At 43.2% G+C, this 26,260-nt stretch overlaps 2 protein-coding genes across 5 annotated transcripts in view; one reads left to right on the top strand and one right to left on the bottom strand.

Annotated features, from left to right (window-relative positions):
* SBNO1 (strawberry notch homolog 1) overlaps positions 1–12,425 on the bottom strand; it is a 30,056-nt gene extending 17,631 nt beyond the window's left edge. The window contains exons 1-8 of one of the 3 annotated variants that reach the window (XM_088532538.1): positions 12,300–12,425; positions 6,298–6,431; positions 5,568–5,672; positions 4,379–4,688; positions 2,619–2,663; positions 2,140–2,240; positions 1,565–1,661; positions 278–438 (exon numbers count right to left, since the gene is read on the bottom strand). In XM_088532538.1, coding sequence (XP_088388664.1) covers positions 278–438; positions 1,565–1,661; positions 2,140–2,240; positions 2,619–2,663; positions 4,379–4,688; positions 5,568–5,672; positions 6,298–6,429 — 951 coding nt within the window. In that variant the 5' untranslated portion in view covers positions 6,430–6,431; positions 12,300–12,425. Of the gene's footprint in view, positions 1–277; positions 439–1,564; positions 1,662–2,139; positions 2,241–2,618; positions 2,664–4,378; positions 4,689–5,567; positions 5,673–6,297; positions 6,432–11,568; positions 11,587–12,299 lie in introns of those variants that run through there. The other 2 variants (XM_088532536.1, XM_088532537.1) reach the window with 2 other exon arrangements.
* A 4,418-nt stretch (positions 12,426–16,843) lies between these two features.
* KMT5A (lysine methyltransferase 5A) lies at positions 16,844–25,589 on the top strand. Of its 2 annotated transcripts, XM_088532526.1 has the most exons (8): positions 16,844–16,868; positions 17,173–17,258; positions 19,145–19,301; positions 20,357–20,573; positions 21,371–21,455; positions 21,806–21,865; positions 22,965–23,155; positions 23,898–25,589. In XM_088532526.1, exons 1-8 carry the CDS (start codon positions 16,859–16,861, stop codon positions 24,106–24,108), a joined length of 1,017 nt encoding a protein of 338 aa, XP_088388652.1. In that variant the 5' UTR covers positions 16,844–16,858; the 3' UTR covers positions 24,109–25,589. The 2 variants fall into 2 exon arrangements, with proteins under 2 accessions (XP_088388652.1, XP_088388651.1); XM_088532525.1 differs by lacking the exons at positions 16,844–16,868; positions 17,173–17,258 and adding an exon at positions 18,818–18,942.
* Positions 25,590–26,260: the final 671 nt, after the last annotated feature.

Here is a 26,260-nt window from a genome sequence, read left to right as displayed (position 1 = left end):
TAAGTTATTTCAGAGAAATCAAGACAAGGACTCAGATTGCTTTCCTGAGTCTTATGATAATCTGAATTCACTATCATGTAAGTCACTTATACTACCCCTTCCCAAGATACATTAGCTCACATTTACCTACACCAAAACTCACTCGCCACCTTTTTACAAGATTCAAATTTTCCTTCTTTTATTTTTGTTCTCCATAAAATAGGCACGCACCTTCAGATAGCATTTTTTCCTCCTAAATTTTGCATTGCTTTTTAAGGTATACTATTGCCTTGTGTACCTGAGCTGCGTAAGTGATTGCTTCAAGTTGCAAAGCTGATAGCCAGCCGCTATCAATTGTTTCTTCTGATATTGATGTCTGGTACCACACATCAGGAGGAGTTACACTGGATAACGAGCTGGTTTCCACTACTGGATCAGGATGCCGAAGACCAATTTTTACTGTTTGGGAAGTAGGATGGGGGAAAAAAAGAGAAGATGAGACTAAAATAAAGAGGAGTTCTTATTGTTGCAACGCAGGTTAATATATTTACCAAAGCAAATTACAGTTGTCCATCACCAAGACTGAACTCAAGAACCACCACATTTCACAGTAACTATAAATCTTCAGAAATGGAGTGTCAAAGAAACTGCATCACATACAAAGAAACTCAGTCTGAATTTATACAATTGCACAACTTTGCTTCTCCTATTCTCCCGGCCCTTCCCCAGTTTCCTTCCATTTCATCGAAGTGCATAAAGATACACGTTTCTTATGTTTGAAAGAAACTGTTCTGAACCTTGTCTCCCCAAAGCACCACAAGCCTCAAGATTCCAGAATCACAAAAGCAGCGTTTTTTCCTCACTATTTATATAGTGTTGGTTTTGAGCAATATGAGAGGGGAAAAGATTTAGAACAGACATGCTTTAATTGCTGACAGATCTCATCTACAACAATAAAAATTAACCATTTAGCTACAAACAACACACAAAATCAAGTTCTTGCTTTGTCTTTACAGCAGTATCAGATATGTAACTATGAAATAAGACCTCCTAGCTTTTCTCGTCATTACGATAAGGAGACAGGAGATAAAGGGCAGATGGCAATTAACAGTTGGAAGATTCACCCAGTCAGACTCATTTTGCAAATCTAAACTTAGGAACAGTGTAGAAAGAATGTGCTTGGGGTAATTTCACACCAAAAGACTAAAAATGGATTCTTAAGTGTGGTAGTGACCACTTAATCCCTTTACACAATAATATCCTACTTACAAAATGTTTTAGCTTAGGTTAAAAAAAAAGCTGAATTTCTGTTCATCCCTTTTAGAATGTTTGTCTCCTCTCCACAGGTCTGTGCATCACTGGGCAAGGATTATTTAGGTGTGGCTTTCAAAACTGATTAAATGCTGTTTAAAGCATTCAAACAAAAAAAAAAAAAAACAAGACCACAGATTCAGGTCCTTTTTTATTTCCTTCAGATATTAAAGTTATAGTATTTTTGGCATGTATGTTCTTTACTCTTCTGTTACTATTCAGCTATCAAAGTATTTCAGTTTTGTGATATTTAAAAAAAACACTTATGTCATACATTTTATTGGCATATACTCAGCATAAGTTTCTGCATGGCCCATTTCTTCTTCATCTTCTTCCTCAGGTTCCTCTTCCTCTTTTATTGCTGGCACTTTCTGAAACACAAATACTTGCATTACTCAAACAGCACCTTGCTAATTCCACGTCCTGGAAACTAATTAGAGAAATAAAAGGAGCACCAACTTGAATATTTTAGTGCACACACTGGTTGAGCCAGTGAGCAGCAGGGAAAGACTACAAGAGCAAGCATAATTTTCTAGGCTCTGAATAACTTTTCAAAGACAGAATTCCACTCAACCACATGAGAATGACAAAAAGTCAAACTTCATCTGTTTTACAAGAATCCAATGACAGACGGTTAACACCTATAAGCCACCTCTCAAGTACACCCATGAAATCTCCTGCAGTTTCACATTCCTTAATTAGTAACTTCACAGCTTAGCAAAGTAGTTGGAATAGTCACTATAGTTATATGCCATATTTTCTGAAACCCAATAGTTGTGTACTTTGCTGTTGTCTTGGTTAATAAGAATTTAAAGCAATTCTAGCAAATTAACCACTTGTACTTCTTACCATAGTAGGTGAAAAACTTCTCATTTTAATGTCGTTTATCCATATTCTTGCTACCTCTTTTGTGGAAGCCTCCTTCTTCACCGCACCATTGCTTAGATCAGCTATAAAAAGAAAAACTGCATTTTACAGAAATTCCCTTGGAAAAAAATACTCAAATTAACAACCTTCTCCATTAATGGACTGGAAGAGGGCTTTTAAGACATTGAGTAGCACACTTGATGCTTCAAGAACACTATCAATATATTTATCCAAAAATAAAAGAAATCTGAGCAAGCATGGAGTTAAACATTGATATCTCTTCAATAAAACTTACTATCTATCTCCACTGCGTCCAACACACATGTATTATTTTCAAACAATCCAAAAAAAGAAAAAAGACACCACCACCAAGTCTATACATCCTTCTTAGAAATACTCCATCTTGTGAGCTTTTTAACAAAAAAACAGAAACTTTGGTGTTTCAAAAGAAATCAACTTACCTGGTCCGGTGGCATTTACCACCTTTGGAGAAACTACAATTACTTCTGTAAAAAAAATAAAATCATAATTTTGAATTCATTTGTATTTAGAAACTACATGGGGATTCCATATGAAGTTTAAGTTTCCTGTCCTCACCCAGATCTGGGAGCAAGAGGCCATAGGACTTGGTACAAAACTAAGCTACATCTGCCCTTGCAGAAATGTAAGACATTGAAAAGAGCTCTCAGGCTTCCCTTAGGTTGATAGTGTATTAAACAACAAGATTGATCCTAAAAACGATTAAGACCTGCACATTTTTTGCAGGTGCAGTCTTATCTGCACAAGTAAGACTGCTTAAAAGAGGTCGCATAATTTAATATTTTTAAAATCGTAATTGCTACTGTACAAGTTCTTAAAATCAAGCCATGTTTCCTTCCATGAGGTTTGCTGCCCTGAAATTTCTGCAAGTATTTGTCAAGTCCTTTAAAGATGACAAGAGATCCAGAAATACAAGTATACAAGTAAGATCAGAAATGCAGTTCTAGAAGCTGCATTTCCCCACACACACACACTTAATACAAACTATCATTCAACTAATTTCTGCAGTTGTGCCACTACACCAGTTATTAGGTCTTGGTGATTATCTCTATACTCATGAGCTTCTGCCAGTCTTCATTTAACACAAAAGCACAAGCTGGAAGTTCTGTAAGCTCCTCTACCAGGTCTCCCTCATTACTTTACTCCTCAGCTTTACTTGACATTTCAACTTCCATATTTGTCAACCACTGTAGAACAAAAAGCAATGAAACAAGGAGACTTTTGTTTTGTTTCAGTTCTTATAGACAGCTTCATTTCATGTACTTTACCTGCATATGACACAAACAGCTTATCTCCTACCCTACCTATAAAACTAATAAGCTTTATTTCAGCAACAGTGAAAAAGTTATAAGCAGCCTGTATGTCTTTCAGAAAAAAAACAATATAGAAATGTTTTCAAACAAACTCAGATAGTCTTGATTTTACCTCCCTGCTATGCCAGCATAGCAAAGAAGTAGCATTTGTTTTTATAAAGCTTTCTGAACAAATGCTAATTTAAAAAAAAAAGATACACATGCAGATTCTCTGACATTAAGCAATTGATACGCACATACACACACAAGTAAGAAAAAAATGTGAAAAGCATCACAAAAGAAAGATTTGAAGTGTGGTAACAAAATACTTGTGGGATTTAAATTAATACCACCTTTAAGCAATAACACGGAAGAAGCAAAGTTTTAGATCGCTAAGTGTAACAAAGCAGTTATGATTGCTGTCCATGAAACATACAGGGATTTCTAGTTTCTTTCCAAAGCAGAAAAAGTAAAAATAAATAAATAAATTTGAAAAAAAAAAAAAAAACACAAAACCACCTCACCACGATAAAATACAAACATGCACTCCCAAAAAGGCCGTTTGGCAGATTCTATGGAAGGTGAGGGGGGATTCTATGCAGTAGAATAGAATATAATGCAGATTTAAGTAAGATAATTTACATTTTTCTTCATTAATTTCACTGATTCAATTTTAGTAATTTGCCAGTTGCACACTAGCCATTCTCATTCCTTAAAGAAAGATCTAACCAAAACTAAACAAAGCAGCTTCATAAACCTTTTAAAAAGATGTTACATTGCATCACTTCACCATGAATTCTAACATTCAAGATCTGCAAAGAACTTCAGATGAAAATATCTCAGCCTTTCCCTGAAATATTGTATATTGCAAGGAATGTAAGAAAGCTCACTTGCTGCTGTTGCTACTGGCTGGGCAATATTAGGAGGTGGCTTCAATTTCATTAGTTCATTAAGACTATTATTCTTCAGCAGATCTTTTAGCTGAATCTGGTCCTTTGAAGGTGCAGTGGTCAAGGCATTGCGTACTGCTGGTGCTGCAACAGAGGGTCGAGTTGTTGTGCTGGTCTGGATGATTTTTGCTACAGTGATAGTCTGCCTTGTAGTTGTAACAGGTGTGGTTTTTGTCATCACTATAGTAGTCCCCAAAGTTGGAAGCTGATTTATTTGATTCAGCACAAAGGTTGTGGTAGATGGTGGTTGCTAGAAAACAAAACAAAACTTCATAAGAATTGGGATTTTTAGATCATACTAAAAAAACAGCTTTTATTTGCCATTCAACTAGGAGCCACCAGTTTAAGAGACCTGTAATAAGAATTGTCTTCACGTGTGATTGAAGGTGCTAAAAATAATTAGCTTGTAGTCCAACTACTGGACAAGAAGTGTCTTTCAAAGCTTGTAATGACATACTGCTACATGTATTTTTGCATGATCTTCTTCTAAAGTAAGAAGAAGGAAAAAAATAGGATGGAGGATTCATCACCTAAGCACAAAACTACTATTGTAGAGCAATCCTAAGCTGTACAGAATTTCATACACACAAAACAGCTGCAGAACTGTCAGGGAAAATAACTTCCATTACTTAAAGCATATATGCACTGCACCTTCTCCCTTTTTCAGGCACTCTTCATTACAACCGCCTTACTGCAGATCTACTCCTCATATTCTCATTTTGATTGTAACCATCACAAAACAGTTGAGGCTGGAAGGACTTTGGTTATACTCCAGTCCAACATCCCTGCTCGAACAGAGCCAGCTAGAGCACCACTGCAGTACTTAGAACTCTCTGCAGCTACAAAAGGTGGTACAAAGTTTGCACATAGGAGAAGTTCACATAACTTTCACATTCCCAGAATATGCCTGCAGGGAAAACAGAAGGCATGCTGGACCCCTCTGAACACTTTCTATGTGCTCCTTGCCCTCTGCCACACAAATCACATCTACTCATGGGTATGCTAAGCTTTCAGGGATCTAAATGCAAGTAGAGAGATGGTGGCAACAATCATCATTTTACCATCCTTTCTCCTCTGCTACATTTTGTTAATATGTACCCATATAAAGTCCCGCAGTGCCAGTTCTTACCCGAACATTTAATAAGGCTGGAGTTGACACAGTCTCTGGTTCTTGTTTCACACCAGCTGTGGCCTCAGTTTCCAAGCCTAGTTCTAATGCACTAAGTGGCACTGACTGCAGAAAAAGGATAAGCATCATCAGGTACTCATTTTAGTAGGACAAAAAGCCTAAATATCCATCTACAAAATGAGCATTGTCAGTGAAGTTAACTGTGCTCATTAACTGGAGTTTCACTGAAAACACATCATCAATTGACTGATCTCACATTCAAGGAAGTTTCACATACACCTTTTATCTGCTGTGAAAGGGTAACTAACTTCTGATGTCACTGTTTGACATTCTGTTTTTCCTGTCTAAAGTAGAAACAGTTTTGCATTCTTGCAGATTGAATGCTGTCTTGGAGATTAAACACCAAATGAAATCACTTTGCTTATTTTATAGGAAAGAGCTAGACTCCTATTAGAGTCTGTATGGATACATGACAGCGCATGCTGATATTAAGTTGTACATTTTGGGCTGTTTTTGCATAAAATGTTTAGGTTTAGTTAGTTTATAAAAAAGGGTTTGTTTGTTTTTTTTTTTTTTTCAAAGCAAAAAACCTACCAAATCATCTTCTAATCTCAGTGCTAGTAAGAATAGAGAATAAAATGCAACATTTTTGATACATTTACTCAGGACTTCCCCTCACATAAAAAGTCCCTAAGTTTTTAAGTAATAATAGTTATATTTATGTTTTAACCTGCTGAACAGGTGGAGCTGGTGCTGGAGTTGCAAGAACCACGTCTGGAGAATCAATATCAAATAGATCATTTGGACTGATTCCACTCTCACTCAAAGCAGCAAGCAACAAATCTTGTCCTGGCTCCACCATCTCTAAAAAAAGAAAGAAAAAAAAAAAAAGACCATAAATACAAGTTACATTGAGTTTTGGCTTATTTGGCACACACGCACTGACATTTGTGGTCCCCTTTCCTGAGTTTAATAGCATTACAAAGCAATCATTTGTATAGAGAGTTTCACTTTCTAGTTTGCCCTGTATCTTTTGTTGATTTGCAGTTTTTCTTATTTTTATATATATTTTTAAAATCTTTTAGTTACGTCTAGATTTAGAAGGAGGCAGAAAAAAACAAAATAGCTTACTATACATAAAATACTACCATAATCTATTTACAAAGGTAATACTATGTTTTAGGATGGAATAGGAAATATTGATTTCCTTGCAGGGAGAATGGAGCATATTTAACATATTACTAATGAAAAAAAATGGTTAAATGAGTCCACATCGCTTCAGCTGTTGCCCTTAAGAGTCTAAAAGTCACCTCTGTGAGAAAGTTTGCCTTCTTTTCCTGTTTACCAATCCCTCTATACAACCTACTGCTAACAAGAAATCTAGACTTAAAAATGAACATCTATTTCAATGCTGATACCTATTTTTTCCCCACATTAGATATACACCTATTCATCAACTCCAAAACAATGCTCAACTGCTTCTTTCTCTACTTTTACAGCTAAATAACATTCAGCTGCGTAGTAAAACATAATTACTTGGTTTGCCAAATCTAACATTATAATAAAGCACCTGGGACTTGATTCTTATTCCTCCTAGTTTTACCTGTCCAATAATGGAGAATTACTTTATTTTAGAAGATTAATATTGACATGGTACCACCACAACTGAAATAGCTGCGATAAGGTTATGGGACAAATTACATCTAAGTGTGAACAAAGACTGCGCACACACACAGAACACTGATGCAACAAACAGTAATGAAGGGAACTGCTGTGTCAGAACTAGCCGTGCTTAAAAATAAGTAAGAAGACACCCAAGGCGATCAGATCAACTACAAACCATTAGGGCCTTCAACCATTTCACCAGTACAGGAGTAATTAAGAAACATAAAGATGCCAACAGAATTAACATAGCTGCTGCTTCAAAGGCTATCATTTCCTATCAGTCTGCCTATTAGAATCCTGAATGGATCCTCAAAAATGGACACGAGAAGAGACTATTAGCTTTATCTTTCAGTGGGGTTAAGCCTCCATTCTCAAAAAAAGGGTGGGGGAAAGTACATAAACAAAAATCACAGACAATAAATATATATGCAGTTAACATAAATAATACATGAAATAAATTCATAATTTTCATCAGGTCATAATATCGACAGTGACCATCATAGGTAGTTTAGAAACTTACGCCATTGTTTAATAATTAGAAAAGGGTGAGAAGAAAAATTAAGTCTGTAGATAAACTTCAGTTTATAATTTTATTGTTAGGAATCTCAGAGCAACCATTGCAAGTGAAACTCTGTACTGACATTAGTTATCCCCTCAAACTGGGGGATCAAACACCTCTGCAATGCTAACTGTACAGTATTGATCTGGAAAAAATATGTAGACACTGTACAGAGGCTCAAACACCTCTGCTCAACATAGTGAAATAAAAATGTTTAAGTGTACAGAAAGTGTACAGAGGAAAAGAGAATGCCAGCTATGCCATTATTCAGTCATGCAGTTTTGGTCAAACCATCTCTAATAAGAGGTATGACTAGAACTCGAAAGATAAGTGGCTTTACTCAGAGGCGAGGAAAGTCAGAAGCTTGGGGCTGTTTATTTAAAAGAGAATTAGGACAAAAAAAGACAGAGATAGACTAGAAATTACCTTGGCTACTTCAGTAATGCAAGAAAGACTTTCTATGAAATTGAGACTCAAAGCAAAAAAATCGAGATTAGAAAAAATCCTTATCTTCCCCAAACATCACAAAACCATGCCAAAACCTATGAAGTCTGTTTGAAGTCAAGTTTAACATGTACAGGACTACCTTAAACTCCCTCTCTTCAACCTTTAAAAAACATGATGGCTTAGATGTCTTAAGCACAGACTCACCAACTTGAAAGCATTTCTGCTAGGATTTTTTTTAACTGCTTGAAGTTAAGATTTGATTTAAAGATAGAAACTAATATAGGAATTCCTACTCTTCCAGAATAAGCATATTCAATTTTAAAACATCCCTCTCTTAGCAGAGCTTTCTTTACATAACACTAGGGGGATGTAACTGGAGGTTCTAATCCCAACTTTTAAGAGTCTTAAAAATTAATGGTTGCTAACATACACACACACACAAAAAAAAAGATAAAAACAACTGTTCACTTGCCTGTCAGTCAGTCTGGACAATGAAAGTTAGATTAGTTTCCCTCATTTTGCTTCTATACACTAGCAACAAAGCTGCATTGTTTGAAAGGAGAACAAGGGGAATTCTGAAATTCTAGAAGTTCTACATTAAAATTAATAAACACTTAGCATCAATTTTGGGTTTTCATGAAGCTTCGAAAATAAAAAAAGTGCTTTTCTTTCCCTCCCTCCACCTTACCTAGCTCACTTGAATAAGGAAATTAAATATGAAATATTAGAAGAGAAGCTGCATCTTGAAAATTATTTTGTTTGTTTTTGGTTTGTGACATATGCTAGTCAAGTCTAAAATGTTATCAACCCTAAACAGTTCCATAATCTTACAAGGTAGGAGGCTTCTTAGTTAACATAAGCAAAAGCAACTTTATCAGGCTCTGCAGTGCAGCTTTGGCGATACTATATAAGGGCCTGTTTGCCACATCTTTAAAAACTCCAAAAAGAAATTATATATATATGTTGTGAATATTACAAGCTGTTCTCTGAGCATTTCACCAGTGGAAGAACTGTTTCAAGCATGCAGAATCTTGCAGACAAGGTTGCCTACCTTTAGTCAGGCTGTCCAATGTCACCCAGCAAGAAGCAACTTGTTTTATAAATACATATTTTTAGCTTATTTTAAGCTTTTTAGAAAAAAAATAATTTCAGCAGTAACTGTGCACCAATTATTTGTTTTAATAAAGGAAAACGGCACAACCTGCTGCCATCTTTAAAAGTGGCTATCAATACTAAGCATTTTTGTAAGGCAGTATACCGCTAAAGAAAATTGAGTTTGATAAAAGAGACAATTTCACACTTCCATTCATTAGTTAAGCAATTGTCAATTTAAAGAAACAAGACCAGAATGCCATGCTTAATATTATGACATGTATCCATGCCAACCTGGCTCATTCTCTTTTCCCCCCAATCTCCATTTCAGTTTTAGTGAAAAGGAGGAGGGGGTAAGAGGAAAAAAAAAAAAAAAAAGAAAAGAAAAAAGAAAACCACATGTTAAAGCAGCCTGCTCTCCATCCCACTTTGTCCTAAGAAAACTAACGCTGGGATCCTAAAACATAGGCAGGCTTTCAATTTCAGCATCTCTCAGCATCACATATAGCACTGTACACCTGAAGTACTTATTTATAAACATTGCAGCAAACCGATAGCGCAGCTTAGCCCAAACCAAGCACCACACTAAGCCTGGTACAGATACTGCCAAGACCCAGACAAGCAGCGTGTTTAGTGGCATCAATCTGCCAGCTTCAGTTCTAATGCCTGTCCTGAGAGAATAACGTAGTTAGGCAAATTTTGTTCTTCTTTTAGTAGAAGGGCTTTACCCGTTGGTTTTTGGAGGAACATAGATCACTTGGTCGTGCACTATTATCAAAATTAATATTTCACGATCCAGCGCACGGCCCCTCACAACAGAAATAAAAGGGCAGCGAGCTCCCAATCCCACAAGACAGAGATCTCTGAATATCCGGGTGGGTTCTCCTCATTTAAAAGCATTTGGCTGTGAAACGTAACCCCAGTAACAGCAAACAAAAACAAAACAAAACCCCAAGCCCCTCTGGTGCTTTCCAAACAAGGAGTAAGAGGCTAATTATTGAACTTGTCCATTCTTACATGCCTTAAGAGCAGAAGTAGCAGAAGTTAATATTCCATTTAAATGCACAAAGTTGGGGAGTGGGGGGCGGGGATTGACTTTTGTGAATAAATACTCCAATCCTGTAAAAAACATAACAGTTTTTTGGGCACTAATTATCTCTCTAAAGAGAGCTAGTAAAATCACACAAAGTACTGCCTAGGACAGTATGGGTTTCAACTGCAGCTTAAAGCTGCAGTATGACTGTTCTATGAAAGTTACAGTAGTCAGGATGCATGGTCTAGAAATGTGGCATTCACCAGTTTTAAAATGCTAACAGACAAGATGACGTGATGACTTAGCTTGAAATTAGTTTTTAGACTGCAGGGCTGGTGTTGCTAACTTGTTAACAAGTGTTTGCTACTAGCTAATAAATAAAGACTCAGAAGAGAGAATAGCAAGCAGTATCTCCCTCAAAATACATATATATATATATATATAAAAAAATCTTATATATGTATACACATTCCTCAATACCGGTCTCGGACCTAGTTCTGGTTACACCTCAGCACCAAAGAAATGCATCAACCACATGTCCTATCTACTGCAATAGCCTTTGAGTAGCTGCCAACCAGTTTTGACACCAAAGGACTTGTCTGAACATGGTAAATCCCCCAAATGTTATTTTTAAAGATCAAGATAGTGCAAATGTAGCAAAACAGGCCAGTAAATAAGATATAGAAAAGCAACTTGAATGTCATGCCGCCACACAACTTTTACCATAGCACATTATTTGCTTTGTACTGTAACTCAAGGTTTTCATTTGGGGGAAGGCTTGCAAGACAAACATGTAAGTTCATTTAAATCATTTTTAATCCAGATACAACCTATGTACTTTAAAGCCAAACAATCTATCACTGGGTTAATTCTTAACTACAGAGCCAGTGAAACAAAAGTGAAGTTATTAGCATGAACAAACGACCTAACACTAAATTACCCAGTCAATGAAACTTAAGGGGGAAAAAAAAGTGTTTAAATTATTACTCTCGTACCAGAAATATTTAAACATGTACCAGAAAGGGTGTTGCTACAAGTACCTTGAAACTAGGCTGCAAATACCTTTAGAAACACCACAGGAGTTGCAATTTACACACCCTCAAAGGGAGCGTGGGATACGGTCAGCTCCAAACAACAAGGAGGCAACTAAAATAACGCAGAGCCACCTCCCCACCGCCCCAGTCTCTCCCCACTCGGCCACTCACCGGAGCGGCCTCGGGCCGGGCGCGGGGCCGGAGGTGCCGGGGGCTCCGCGCGGCCGCTCGGGCCTCGCCGCGGTGCCCCCCGCAGCACGTGCTGCGCACATAAACTTCCGGGTTGGGGCTGCATCGGCTGCGTAACCGTGTGTCCCATGCGCGACTTTTGTTTTCGGCCCCCCGCGGATTTAGGGGGCCCTTGAAGAGCATTCGGGGCCGCGGGAGGGCCAAGGGCCGCGGCTCCGGGCAAGGCGCCGAGCCGCCCGCGGCACAAAGGCGAGCGGCGGGGACGGCGCTACAGCCCCGGTGCCATTTTGCCGGGGAGGAGGACGGGTGGTCGCCGGGCCGCCCCCCCCCGCCGCGGCGCCGCCGGTTTCGTCAGCCGTTAGCGGCGCTTCCCCGCGGCGCGGGCGCGGGGGGAAGGGTTCGCCCGGCGGCCCCACCGCCCCCGCAGCGCCGCGGGCGCAAAGTTTGCGCGAGCGGCGGGGTAGCGGCGGCAGCACCGCCGAGACAGCGGCGCCCTCCCCCGCGCGCACCCCTGCCGGCCCAGCGGAGACCCGCGCCCGGTAGTCACGCTCTGCCGGAAGCCCCGCGCCGGCCGCCCCGCCGCTCCCACCCCCAGCGCGAGGCGGCCGCCGCCCGGTGCGCAGCACTGAAGGAAGGGACCCCCCGGGGGCGCCGCGGCCGCACAGCGCCCGCCCCGCGGCGGCGGCGAGGCCCGCAGGCGGAGCAGGACTCACTCTCTCTGGCGCTCGATCCCGCCGCGGCCGCTCCGGGAAGTCTCCGCCGCCAGCCCCGCCGCCCGCCGCTTTCTAACTCACCGCCGCCATCTTTGCCCTCCCTCCCCTCTCACAGGGGAGGGGGGAGGGGAGAACGGCGGGGGGGAGGGGGCCGGGCCCAGCCGCCGCGCTGCGCCACGTGACCGCGCGCGCCCCCACGTGACGCCAACCACCGCCCGCCGCTGGCGCGCGCCTCGCGGCACGTGACCGCGCGCGCCCACCCCCCCCCCCGCGCGCGCGCCCGCCGCGGGTCACGTGCCCCGCCGCTCTCGCGCCCCTCCCCCCCCCTCCGCCGCCGGTGCCCGTTACCGGGCGCTCCCCCCCACCCGCGCTCTTGCGCCACGTGACTTGCCACTCCGCTGCCCCCCTCCCGCCCCCGCGGCAGGGCAAAGGGAGGGAGCTCCGCAGGAACCCGCAGGGGACGGCTCCCAAGCGTCCTCGCGCCGCGCCGTGCCCGCGCGCCAGGGGCGCCCCGCGGCCACGGCCGCAGCCCAGCATGGCGGTCCGAGCCCGGTTCCCGGTGGGCGGGTGGGTGGGGGAGGGGAGCACGGAGGCGAACCGCTGCAAGCGGTCACGTGATCCCGGCTCCCCTAAGATGGCGGCTGCCGCGAGGGCGCGGCGCGGCACTCTCGCGAGACCTGTCTGCCGCGGGGCATTATGGGGGGGGGGGCGGGGGAGCTGATGCGGCGGTGAAGGGCCGTGCGGGTGCATGCGCGCTCCCGGGGCCGGGGGGACGCTGCGCATGCGCGCTCCCGGGGCGGGGGAGGGAGGGCTGCGCATGCGCGCTGCGGGCGCCCTGTCATCGCGGAGCGGCGCCGGCGGCCGTTGGGCGCGGGCGGCCTCCTGAGGCCTGAGGAGAAATGTCGCGAACTCTGCCTTGCGCTGCTTGTGCTGCTGTCGGGCAACGTGTTTCCCTTCAGGCGGCTGCGTGGGGCACATCCCGCCCGTGCCCGCCTGGGTCCTGGGCACAGCCCTATGGAAGAACGTTCAGTGGGGGCCTTGTGCTTCGCTCCTCCGTGAGCAGCAGGTGCCGAGCACCATCATGGGGCCGCTGTTGCCTCAGTGCCGCGGCTCTAGTCGGTGTTTCTCTCACGGGAGCTTCCCAGAGTCTCCGAGGAGAAGGAAGCACGACACAGGAGCTGTGCAGAGAGCCATCCCTGCTGCCTAGGCCGGCGCTGTCTCACCCTTGAGGATGCGCTGGCACATCGGTTTTCCCTTGAAATATTTTACAAGCTGCTTCTGTGAAATGTTTTGCTGCAGAGAACTAACTGAGCTTGAAAATCTGATGGCTGCTTATGCCAGTCTTACGTGTGCAGAGGGATCGTGATCGCTCAGGCCTTTAAACTGAAAATAGCCTTACACTAAAAGAGTTTCCTGATTGTGTAAGAATACATTTTTTAACGTCTTTAATAGATGTTTGAAGCAGCCAGAACAAATAATGCTATGTGGACAGTCATGTCAAATGCATTTAAAATGTTCAGAGACGCTATATTTCAAAATAAAAATTCAATGAGGATTAAAATAATCCGTAAAGAATCAGTCAAGCATAGACTAACCTATTTAAAGATGGAGCGATGTTGATTAGATCAATTTAGGTAATCTCAGATTCATCAGTGGTGCTTCAGACCTTAAACATATAGGAAAAAAATGATAACAGTTTAGTCACAAATGAGAGATGAGAACAGTTTCAATGGCATCTGCAATCTGACTATTGACTTCTAAGTACTTAAAAGCCTGGTGAAGTACAATTCCTGTGCAACATATCAGACATGAAATGCATCTATGTAGATACATACAGTCATTACAGGAAAATGACATTTCTAATGTCTGGAGTTGAAAAGGCAAGTTACCTGTCAGGCCTACAAACATAAGTCATGGTTGTCTTCGACTGGAGAGGTGAGTTTTCCCATTGATGGCAAAGATGCTCCCTACTCACATAAAATTAATAAATGCCAAATTATTTGCAGGACAGTCTTTTACAGGGATTTTGCATCTCTATCTCACTGAACACTGTGTTTGATTAGAGAGGCTGCTTTTGCCCTTTCTAGATATTCTGATTGTAATCATATCTGTATATTATAATCTAGTAAACCTAGGTATACATGCTATTTTATTTCTATATAATTTTGTAAGATAATGCTTAAGAAACATTTTAGATTTAGATTCAAAAGTTACCTGAGCGGTATTATTTTTACTTGCTGTCTAGCAGAGAGTTATAGTGGTGGAAACAAACTGATTATCAGCATTTATTTTTTAAGGAAATATTTTTATAGGATTTGTGATTTTTTCACTGAAAATATGGCAGGTGCTATAAATTGTGAAGAAATTGAACTTTTGAATCCAAATGCAACTAGTCTTTAAAAATCAGATTTGTTTTTTAGCTGGGCCAAGAGAGCAAAGATTTAGAACCAAAGACATTTACTCTGAAAATTGCCTTTCCTTTCCGTGCAAATCCGGTGCCTAGTTCTTTATTTTTCCCTCCCCTTCCCCCACAAGCCACTTTCCAGTTTCAGTGCTCGAGTGCTCGGAGGGACAGAGCTTTTGCAGCGCTCCGAGAGCTGATATTTAGGTCACTGGGTTTTGTGGCTGGCGCTGGCGGGAGTCACGTTGTTCCCTTGGAGCCCAGCAGCTTCCGCGGCCTGAGCCCGGCCTGAGTCACGGTGATGGGCGGCTGCTGCGGGCGCCTCCCCGTTTACTCTGGGCTCGTGTGTGGGAACGGTCCAACATCTCCCAGCTCTGGCTGTTTGGGCACAGCTCCCTCCAAGAGCTTGTGCTGGGAGACCCAGCACGTTTTGTTAATTCATGGTGTGACTGCAGCGTACTGGTAGCTGAGACTGGTTAAAGATGACACTGTTCTCTTTGTTGCTCTAGTGATGACAATTATTTAGTGAGCTTTGCCCTCTAGTGGCTCCCTGTTCATCTACATGGGCTTTGTGCTTTTGCTTGTTTGTTTGTTTGTTTTACACACGCTCATTCTGACTCCCTCCAAGCAAAAAAGCTGAGCAAAATCCCAGTAGAGGTGTTCCCAGAGCATTCCCAGTACATTGGAAGAGTCGCCCTCAATTGCTTCAGGGAGGAAATGATCATTCGTGAAGATTTTCTTTCCCAGTGTGCATCGTGTGGCATCCTAACCATGTTAAAAGAACAGTATGAATCTGGGTCAGATAGCAAGAGCAGCCCTGCCACGTGCCGTGGGCTCTGGCGCTGGTCTGGAGGGCTCGATTCACCCTCCCTAATAGAGGACTTCTCGGACTTAGTGCCGGCTGATGTCAGCTGGCTGCGTGCTCATGTTGTACTCTAAACCCCAGTGGACGCTAAATGCATTTGGGTTGTTTTTCTGTGAAAAGCACATGCCTTCCTAATGAAGACACAGACTTTAGAAATCATGGTGAGGACGTAGAGTTTGTTCATTTGTTTGTTTTTAATCTTTTCTCAGGGAACATGTTGGCACTACTGTGCTGCATTCCCGATCACACTGGGAACGCGCTGCCTGTGTCCTTGCTGCTGGAGGGGCAGTGAGTGGGAAATCAGGCTGTCCTTCGTGATATTTCTCTTAGTCCTGATGTTGACCGTGTTTTTGTTCTGCCCCGGTGTTCTAAAGGGGGTTGTTTGCAGTTGTGAGTTCCCTGAACTGGCTGATCATGCAGCTGTGTGAATGCACGGGAGACAACAGCAGCTTGTGCTTCCAGATGAGCCTCTCTGGAGAGGCCGTCCTTGCTCGGGATACCCGTTAGGGCACTTAACTTGCATGTGAAACCGTAGCCTTGGCTACAGTTAAGTGTTAGTTAAGACTTCAATGTGCTAACATAGATAATTGCAAAGAATGATTATATGTTGTGACCCAATATAAGTTTTACTTGATAGGAAGCACCAAAGAGGTGATCCAGGATAATTCCCTAATTCTCATAACAACCTCAGCTAACACGTGTATCCCATTGTTCCGTGTGCCATCCTAACTCCTTGCTTCCTGTGTCTTGGGAAGACTATTTCCTGAGTTTGAAGCATGTGTGCTGGCCCCATGGCGATGTGCAAGGAGGGCATTGATGCTGAGGCCGTTCCGAGCTTTCCTGGTGCCAGGGAGAGCTCTGTGTTTCATTACCGCGACCTGACGTGTCCTGGACGCGGCCGCAACTCCCGCCGCGCCCGCGGGCCGGGAGCGCGCGCCGACCCCTACCCACGTGGCGAGCCCTGCCGAGCCAGGGCGTGCCCTCCCGCCCCGCCAATCAGCGCGCCCGTTGCCCTTTGCACGGACCAATCAGCGGCCGGCGAACGCACATTTTAAACACCGTTCCCGGGAGCCGCGACGCCCTCTCCGTGTGTCAAGGAGAGGGCGGGAGTGTTTGCCCGCGCGCCAATCAGCGGCGCGGGAGGCGTTACAGGCACCGCGTTAAGCCAATGGGAGGCGGCGGCAGCGGCTAGCGCGCTGCCTCTCGGTGGAGCAGTTGGTTGCGGCGGGGGAGCGCGGCGGGGAGGCGACCGGGGGGGCTCCGGGCCTCAGGCGGCTCCTTCGCGCCGCCACCATGGCGAAAGGTGTGCGGGGAGGCGGCGCGGAGCGGGGGCAGCACGGCCCGGGGGAGGGGGCGCACGTGGGGGCGGGCGGCGCGGCGCTGCCCGCGGGCGCGGAGGCTCCTCCCGGGCGGCGCGGGGCGCCGGGGCCGGCGGGACTCCTCCCCCGCGCGGTGTGCGCAGCTCGCCGGGAAGGGGCTGGGCCGCGGCGGCTCGCCCTGCCGCATCGAGCCCTTTAAACATGGCGCAGGCCGCGGCGGGCGGGCCATGAGCGCGGCCACCCGCGCGGGACATGGCTCAGGAGCCGCCCTTCTCTCCTTGCTCCTAGGCAAGAACATGCCCAAGGCCGGCGCGGAGCACGCGAGCCCCGAGAGCGCCGACAGGAAGGGCCCAGGTCGCCCCCGGGCCGGCGGGGTAAGCGCCGCACCGGGCGGGCCAGAGCGGGGCGAGCGGGCGGCTCCCCGGGGCCCGCGCTTGCTCCTGCCGTTGGCGCGGGGCGCCCACCCGGGAGGCTCCAGAGGTCCCGGGTGCCCCGGGAAGGTCCCGCCCTCGCGCGGGATCCCGCTCGGGACCTGGCAGCGCCGCGCGGGGCGAACCCCGGGGGGAAGAGCTTGTCCCGGAGCCGGGCATAGACAAAGACGTGGCGGCCGCGGGGCGCCGGGCAGGAGGGAGCGGGAAGGACGCGCTGGGAGCGGCCGCGAGCTGCGGGGCGCGCGGTGCTCCCTGCCAGGGAGCTCGCTGGGAGCGTCCTGCTGCTCTTCCTGCTCCTGCACCCCTTGTCCCCTGGAAATGCCAGTGTTGAAACCGCTGACTCAGTCCCCAGCACTCTGCAGTGCACAGTTAACACAGAGTTAACTGCTTCCGCTTAAATAAAATTACTAAAATAGGGCATCCCCCTCCTCCTCCATCTACTTATTGTAATCAGGTATTGCCTGGCCTGTCAAATACTGCATGTACATGTGTCAAATTGACTAGCTTTTTCTGAGGGTGCTTTACTTTAATCTTTGCCGGAGTTTTCTCATACGCTAAAGCTTGAGCCTTTGCCTGCTATTATTTTGTGTGTTAATTACATAATGTTAAGTGTATTGCTCTCACGATTATGTTAATTATTAAAATTATGCTATGCATTCCATTGTTGCAGTTTGTTTGCTCTTTTAGTATCTGTGTGACTATATAGGCTCTTTGATTAGTGAAGTCCCTTTGCTGGGTCTGCTAGTTTTCTTAATCTCTAGGAACATTTGCATGCTCTTTTCTTTTTTCTTTTTTTTTCAAATCTTGCATGTTTTTGTTGTTTTAACTGGATTGTAATGTCTGAAGACTACATTTAGCTGACTCAAAACGTAGCCAAGAAAAACTCTTCCTGACGAAGTTGCATCTGTTTGTGCAGAGTCTGAGGCTGAACTGTTGAGAGCCCTGTGTGCCCTGCCAGGGTCTGAGAGGTGTCAGGGGACCGTGAAAGCAAAGGTGGCCCAATGCCCGATACTGCCCGCAAGCCCAGGGCTCTGCGGTTACTTGACCACGCCAGAGGGTTTTGCTGTTTTCCTGTCTGAGACTTTTTGCCTGGACTGTACTCTGTTTCTCTAGTCAAAAGCAACTTTTCCAGTTTTATTTGGGAGGTATAATGGGCAAAAATATAGCATTGTTTATCTCCTAGGCATCCCTCATTTGTGTTGCCAAAATGAAGTGCCACTCAAAGCAGGCCATGCACAGCTGATTTCTAGCCTGTGTGTTGCCCAATAAACCGTGTAATTATTTCATGGTAACATTTGACATCTTAAGAATGTATTTGGGTAAGCTCATGCCTTTTAGACTGAGAGGTATGGTTTCTGCTTGGGCAGTTTTGCTGCATTATTGGCTTTTTTTTTTGTATACATTCTTTATGACCTCCTTCTTCCTTAGGAACTTGGGTGTTTTTATTATTATTATTATTATTATTATTATTATTATTATTATTATTATTACTACTATTTTTTTCAGCACCAGAATTCATATTCTGAAGCACAAGATGAGCACAAGGCAAGAAAGCTGGAGTTAATTATCGTTATCCCATCCTGCCACATTTCACATGAAAATTCTTTTGGACTGAGAGCTTGCATTAGCAAGTTCTCTTTGAGCGGTTACCACAGTTATGTTTTCATTTAGCAGAAATAGCAACAGTAGCAAGGATGATGCATAAAAACACAATATTTTGTGTTGGAACAGTTAGCTCTAACCCCTGGCCTTTGAAGCATGCTGTGGATACCAGCCTGAAGTTCCTGGCATCTCTGCGAGGTTCTGATTCCTCTCTGTATCTGTTCTAGGAGAATGTGTTTATTGGTCAATCCAAAATCTACAACTACCTGAATTCTAACAAATCTTCTGGTGCTCGCCCCCCACTTCAAGAGGAGAACTCTGTCATGTATCACGAGGTGAAATGTCAGGGCAAAACACTAAACCAATCCTACAGGAAAGGAGATGGTAAGATTGATCTTTGCACTGTTTGCTTGTCTCATGAAATGTGCTTTGTTCCTCCAGTTTGCAAACTTGAGAAGGCAGCTAAAGAGGCCAGAGACCTCACCCCTGCCCACTTGCTTTCCACTCCCCCTGCTCTATTGGCAGACTGGGGCTCCAGAAAGACACAGGGTCTTCATCCTCTTCAAATTCATGTCACGGGTTTACCAGGCAATTTTCCTCCTTTTTATTTATTTATTTCTCATCTTGATGCAAATACTTCTAGTGTGCAGATATTTTAATTTCTCCTCAGCATTGCGAGTGCCAGATTTTGGGGTAATTTGGCAACTTTTACTCCTCCCATATTGACAGTAAAGTGAAGATGACTTTAGCCGGTTACACAGTGCAGCTGTGCTTTATCCCTTTAGCGATACTGAAGTATCTCTTTTGGGACATGGGACCGTTAAACCCAGTAACTTGCTCTAAATAGAAATTTTATTTAGCTTTAAGCCATGCTCATCTGCCTCTAAATCCCTCAGATGAGGAGGAGGATGTGGTGAGGTCAAGGTAGAATGTATCTATCTGAGCAAGTGTGGTGTGTAGGGTAGATGTCTTTTCTCTGTGTGATACTGGCTGCTCACAAAAAACATCTGCAGCTATTGACCATAGCAATGTAGGATCCAAACTGCCTTGCAGCCTCCTTCAGTGCTGCAGGTTGATTCATTTATGGCAACTGGATAATGTAATGTGCCAAGTGCACTTAGCAGCAGGATGTGGTCCGTGTTCAGATTCGGGACAAGTTAGTAGCAAGCCTAATTTAATAAAGGACTTGAGTTCTGTTGCAGTTTTTCCATTTCTTTGCTCACTCCTCTGTTAGCACTTTGTGTATTGTAGAAATAGCTAGTCAAAAGTCCAATAACAGCCTATTTGGGTTGTAGTAGAAAGAAACTGCATCATTCCCTTCCTCTTTCTCCTGTTTGACAGAACTAGAAACTTGGACTAGAAACCACTGGAATTCATTTAAAGCACTCTGATATAGATGATCGTAAGTTCAGAGCCTTACTTTATTTTCCTGTCACCAGAAAAAAAGAAAGGTGGCAATAAAATTGAAGGTGCTATGAAACCAGAAGACCAGAAAGATAAAGCAAGTGGGTGCAATTCTTCAGTGCCCTCTTCTCACCAAAAGCAAGAAACTGCAGAAACTCAAAACACGCCTCTGCCTTCAGAGTGTGCTGATGAGGCCAATGCAAAGCCGGCCCAGAAGAAGATGGTTAAAGCAAAACGTGGACCAAGGAGAAAGTAAGTGAATTCAGGAGCTATAAAAGTCTCTCTGCTTGTGCTCTCTTGTAGCAGGAGGCCTTGATCTGCAATTTGCCCTCATGGGCTATAGGAGTTAATGTAATTAATGTTAATCCTTGTTCTGTTGCCCTTTTTTAAACAAAGGGTGCTGATGGGAGCAATAGATTCTTGAAGACGTCTCTATTTTTTTTTTGCCAATACTAGTATGTATGAAAATACAAAATAATACCTGAAGTATGTACCTTGCAGAGGACTTTTTGTTTTTTTGTTGTTGTAAGCAAGATCAGCGTGTTTTTCCTCAAATAAAATACCTGCTGATTGCCTATGGAAAAGGAAATTAATGAGGTGCTAAAGTCTATTTTTATTTGGACAAATTGGAGTGTCTCCTCAGAAACAGGATATTAAATTAACTACAGCTGGTGGCTTCCTGGCTTTGAACTCATACTTTTTCTTATAAGATTAGAGTAACATAACATTAGAGAATTATTTGTTGAGCAGCTTTCATGATACAACTTTGAGAGCCTCCTGGCAAAGCACACAGGGCATCAGGCTCAGAATGCAGCCTTCAGTTATTGTTAAAGGATTAGTTGTGTAAGAATGGAAAGAGCACGTTGAGGAAAGGGGGTTATAGCTTTTGGCTTGGAATGTATCAGTATTCTTACTGATAAGATGCTGATTCATACTGGTCAACTTTAAACGTATTAAGCTGAAAGTTTCTTGCAGATATCTCAAGGATAGAGGTGTAATTTCAGAAATACCCTGAAATATGCATATTTCTTATTTTTCTTATCCCGTAGAACACAAGGAAGAACACAAAATCGAAAAGTGACAGATTATTACCCAGTTAGAAGAAGCTCCAGGAAGAGCAAATCTGAATTGCAGGTAGTGCTTCTTGTTAAAATTGCACAATGTACCATGTGGCCCATCAGTTGAACGCTTGAGGAAAGTGTGTTACTATCTATTAACCATTTGCACTGGCAAATAGCAAATAACAAATATGCACTAGAAGTATTGTTCAGATAATGTTCAAAACTAACATCCAGATCTGTCAGGTTGGAATCCAGCTATTTATACATCTCTAGGAAGAGATCTGTGTCTCTGCCATTCAGGTTTGCTAGAAATAAAGGGTGGTTTGGAAAAATGAGTGACAACAGATAATCAGCTAATAATCAGCTGTGAAATAACCCCCCCAGCGGTACTGTGGTTTTACTTTTGTCTTGTTTCCCCTGCAGACTGAGGAGAGGAGGAAAATAGATGAACTAATTACAAGTGGGAAAGAAGAAGGAATGAAGGTAACTGCAGTACTGACATAAGCAGCCTTATGATGTTTACACAATCTCTTGTTGTTAATCTGTTTAAACAGAAAGTAGAAGCATTCGGTCTTACAACTGCTTCAGTTCCTTGCTGCTAAGATGAAAGTGCAGCAAAATTGGAGCATGTTTTCTTTCCCTTTTGGATGGTGGATCTTCACTTTCTTTTTGCACTCTGACAAGCATGCATGCTCTAATAGATACTTCAGTCTTTATACCACAGAAAATGTGCTTGCTCCTTTTAGTATATATTGTCCTGGTTAGTCTCCAAAAATACTGATATGGAAGTCTTGTTTGACCTGTATATCTATGGCAACATGTATGGTACGTGTATATATATGGTGCATATGTACTATACCCAGTCACTCTGCATTGTAACTAATTCTACTAGCAGTGTTTACAGCCAGTCCCTATAGACTCCTTGTTAGTGTACTGCATAAATAGGGTGTGCTTATTCTCCCACTGTTAGTAAATGCTAGTTGTTGAGACCAACTACTTACTCTTTGGGAGCCTCTGACCACCCTGTTTAGAACTTAAACCAGAAATGGATCCTACAAAAGCCAAAGGCTGCAGTTTGTTAAAATGCGGCAACCTCTAGTTATAAAGTTACTCCTAGGACAGTGACAGGATCTCCAAGAGGAAGAGTGGCCCAGTTTACTGGGATGGGTCCAATACTGGAGCATGGTGGTGGGTGCCAAGTGTGGTTTATGAAATCAGTCCTTTGATTCCTCTGACTTTTTTCCTGAACATATTAATGGTGATGGTGCTGCTGAAATGAAAAAACTGACTTCCTCATCTAATGGCTGTCTGATAGCTTAAAAATATTTAATAACTCTTTTGCTTGTATGTTTTTGATCTAATTCTTTGATTAGAGAACTTTGTATCAAAAAACTTTGTATCAAGATACCTGATTTGCATTGTACTGCTACAGTTTCATCAGCAACACATTTAAATTACCATGCTGCAATGTGTTTTTGTTTAATGATGAATCCAACACATAGTAATTTCCCAGTAAAGGGCATATTTGCAATCATGTAAATACTTTTCGCTTTCCCAACTGATTTTCTTTTCACCTCAACAGATTGATTATATTGATGGCAAAGGGAGAGGGGTAATCGCTACTAAACATTTTAATCGAGGAGAATTTGTCGTTGAATATCATGGGGATCTCATAGAGATCACTGATGCTAAAAAGCGAGAAGCTGTGTATGCTCAAGACCCATCCACAGGCTGCTATATGTACTATTTTCAGTACCTCAGCAAAACATACTGGTAAGCCTTTCCAGCTTTAACTTTTAAAGCTTGTGATCCCTAAATGATTGAAGCTTTGAATGCTGCTGAGTCTTTGTTTTCTTGAAAAAAATTAACTTAATGGGGAATATACACTACAAATCTTAGTAGAGCACTCATTAATGCCCTGTATCTGTTTGAAAAGGGCATAAACAGGTACCCTGAAATGTAATAGTTACTCAACCTTACTTAGGCCATGTCTCCCTCCTCCAGTATCCATGTGCATGCTTTGACACTCTGCTTGTTGCTTAGTTTGCCAAAACTCTGGTTCTTTTTGGAGTTCTCCAGTTCTTTCTACTCAGCCTTGTGTGGGAGTAGAGGCTCTTCTGCTAGTTCTGTATCCTTTTGCTTACTTATGAACTGGATAGATGCAGTTTTTTGAGGGGAGGGTATTTAAGGTGTTGAGCCCTTCTGGTGTTATCCTGTATCTGGATTTGCTGATCCTCATGAAGAGTCAAGAGCTTCTTGGTTTCAAGTCCACAGTGCCAGGTTTCCTGTGTTTTGTGCTATAACCACTAAATCTCCAGAATTGTTTTAATTGTTACCATGATCGCCATCCTGCATGCTACCTATTTGGGCATATGAATAGTCTATAAAGTTCTCTTTCAAGCCTTGTATGAACTTTCATTTTTTTTTTTTTTACCCAATTCATGCTTTGTTTTTTGTCTGCAAATGACGTGTGTGTGGTATGTGGCAACCCTGCCTTCTGTTCCTGTTCTTTCAGTGTCGATGCTACAAAAGAAACTAATCGTCTGGGAAGACTGATTAATCACAGCAAATGTGGCAATTGTCAAACAAAGCTTCACGACATCGATGGTGTACCTCATCTCATACTGATAGCTTCTCGAGACATTAATGCAGGAGAAGAACTGTTGTACGATTATGGAGACAGGAGCAAAGCTTCCATTGAAGCTCATCCATGGCTGAAACACTAGTTCATCTTTTTTTGTTTTGACTTAATGCTCTACAGAGTCGATGGATTTATTTCTCCTGTCCTCACTTCCCTCAGCTTAGTGGACTGCTTATGGTGTTTTGAGCTCCTTAAAACTGTCTTTTTGCTTTGCAGTATTTAAGTACCTATTGCAGGTTTCCAGGCAGGCTTGCATAATTGATCTTAGATTGCCAAATTTTTTGTATTGTGAAAGGAAACTCTCCATAAAACCTGGACATTTTTTTTGCATAGAGTAACCAGTGCCACCTGGGCATGCAGCTGAAGACTTGCACAGATTGAAACTCAATCACTTGGATTGTACTTCTGCTTTTGCAGTGAAAACTCCTGCTCCACTTTGTGAGGAGATGAATTTGGCGTTAGCTTTATGACAGCAGATGTTCTTCTGTACTCATGTATCTTACATCCAATGGCTTGACTACTTGTCAGACTTATTTTTTGAAACCCAGTCTGACAGGCTTTTCCGAGATGGACGCTATTGTTTCTATCATTCTCAAATTTGCGGTTAGGGATCTAATTTTTCCAGAGTCATTATCTCATGTTGGCCACGGAGCTTCAAATGCACTGGCACTGGGGAAAATGGATGGTCAGACTGACTGCCTTCTTCAGAGAAATTGAATGTGGATGGATTTTGATAGACTGGGTTGATGCGGATTAGAAATGTGAAGATAAAATTTAGTCATTACAGCGAGAATCAATTTTTGACATTATTTTCTGAGGTTTGAGGATGGTACCATTTTATAGGTGATGGCTGATTCTTGGAGGTGCCTCCTAGAGGGTTTTAAAGAAGCAAAAGGAAAATCTCTCAAAAATTATTACCTCCCTGTGTTAATTAGCCACATCAGAAGCTATTTATTTACTGTGAATGCTTGAAGTAGAGCATAGTGGTTCCAAAACCAGGAGTCATCTTCATGTGCAGCTTCAACCTGTAATGATGGAGTTCATGCAATGAAGAAAGTCGATTCCTTATTGCCTGGTCCTGTAGGTCTGTCCAGCGTGATCTGGTCCCACTGTCTGAAATGGGAGCTGTGCTTAGCATCTGGCAGGAGATGTTTTTAACAGTGCTATGGGAGAACCAAGTCTGGGATATAGGCGGGCAATACAATGGAGGTCCTTTATGTTAAAGATGAATTCTTACCAGTTGGAATTTTTGCCAAGGCAGGCTTGGCACGCGTGTAGATGAAGATGGCTGTGAGCCATCAGCCACACTTGCTGCTGGAAAATGTCAGCACGGGTTCCGTGGCTCTGTAAATGTTTTCTGCTTCTCATGTGTTGAAGGCTGCTGTTGTCCCAGCAAATGCCCTGTAGGACAATCTTATAAGCTTGCCTATGTGATAGGCCAGATAGCAGCAACATCCTGGCTGTGTGCTCCAGCAGCAAGAGAGGCAGTTTAGTGATGTATTTTTAAAATGAAAAACTTGAAGACAATGTCTCTGTAAAATAAAGAATATATTTATTATCGATGAAGTGGCTGCTATAGTACGTGTTTCCATTGCAGATCATTAGCATTTTGAAAGCAAGCTGTGAAAATCATTAGGTTCTAAACACTTAGCATTATTTACCACTTAACCCAAGGCAGGCTTGGGGGAGAAACCCTGTGTATTTCCACTGTTTGAGGAGTAAACTTGGAGACCTTTTGTCTTACATGTACTGAGCTACAGGTAAGCTTTTTTTGGCTGACTTTTGAGCTGGCACTGATTTCCCTCTGGTCTCAGTAACAGACCCTGCAGCAGTATACAGTGTTCTGTTCTAGCAGAGTGCTTTCCTAAAGTCAAAATGGAACTCAAATGCTTCTTTCTTTGTTATTTATTTAAATATTTACTTGTTCCCTATCAGGTCAGATAGCTTAAAGTCTCTGTTCTTCATCATCCCTTTTGTAAACAAGAAACTGTGGGAGGTTTTCTCCTGATTTTTTTTTTTTTTTAAGCTTAACTGGTAATCAAGTGGCACTGCATCGGAAGGTGGCAATAAAGCTCATGTTTGCACTGAATTTGTATCTTTTACTTTTCTAGGAGTTTCTGTATATATAACAAATATCTTTCATATATACCTACAGTTTTGATTTTTATACCTGTCCTTTATAGGAAGGATTAATGTTCTAGCAAGGTGTAAAGCACCTAAGAGGGAAAGATGCCCTT

This window comes from Tinamus guttatus, unplaced genomic scaffold (genome assembly GCF_059628265.1).
Source record: "Tinamus guttatus ecotype Peru unplaced genomic scaffold, ASM5962826v1 Tinamus_guttatus_pri_ptg000459l, whole genome shotgun sequence".
NCBI classification, from domain to species: Eukaryota; Metazoa; Chordata; class Aves; order Tinamiformes; family Tinamidae; genus Tinamus; species Tinamus guttatus.
Note: the sequence above shows the minus strand (reverse complement) of the source record. Positions and strands in the feature narration are given on the sequence as shown.

Coding starts and splice junctions, on each gene's coding strand:
- KMT5A (XM_088532526.1), top strand. Junction 17,259..19,144: donor GTCGCCCCCGGGCCGGCGGG/GTAAGCGCCGCA, acceptor TATCTGTTCTAG/GAGAATGTGTTTATTGGTCA. Junction 21,866..22,964: donor GGAAAGAAGAAGGAATGAAG/GTAACTGCAGTA, acceptor TCACCTCAACAG/ATTGATTATATTGATGGCAA.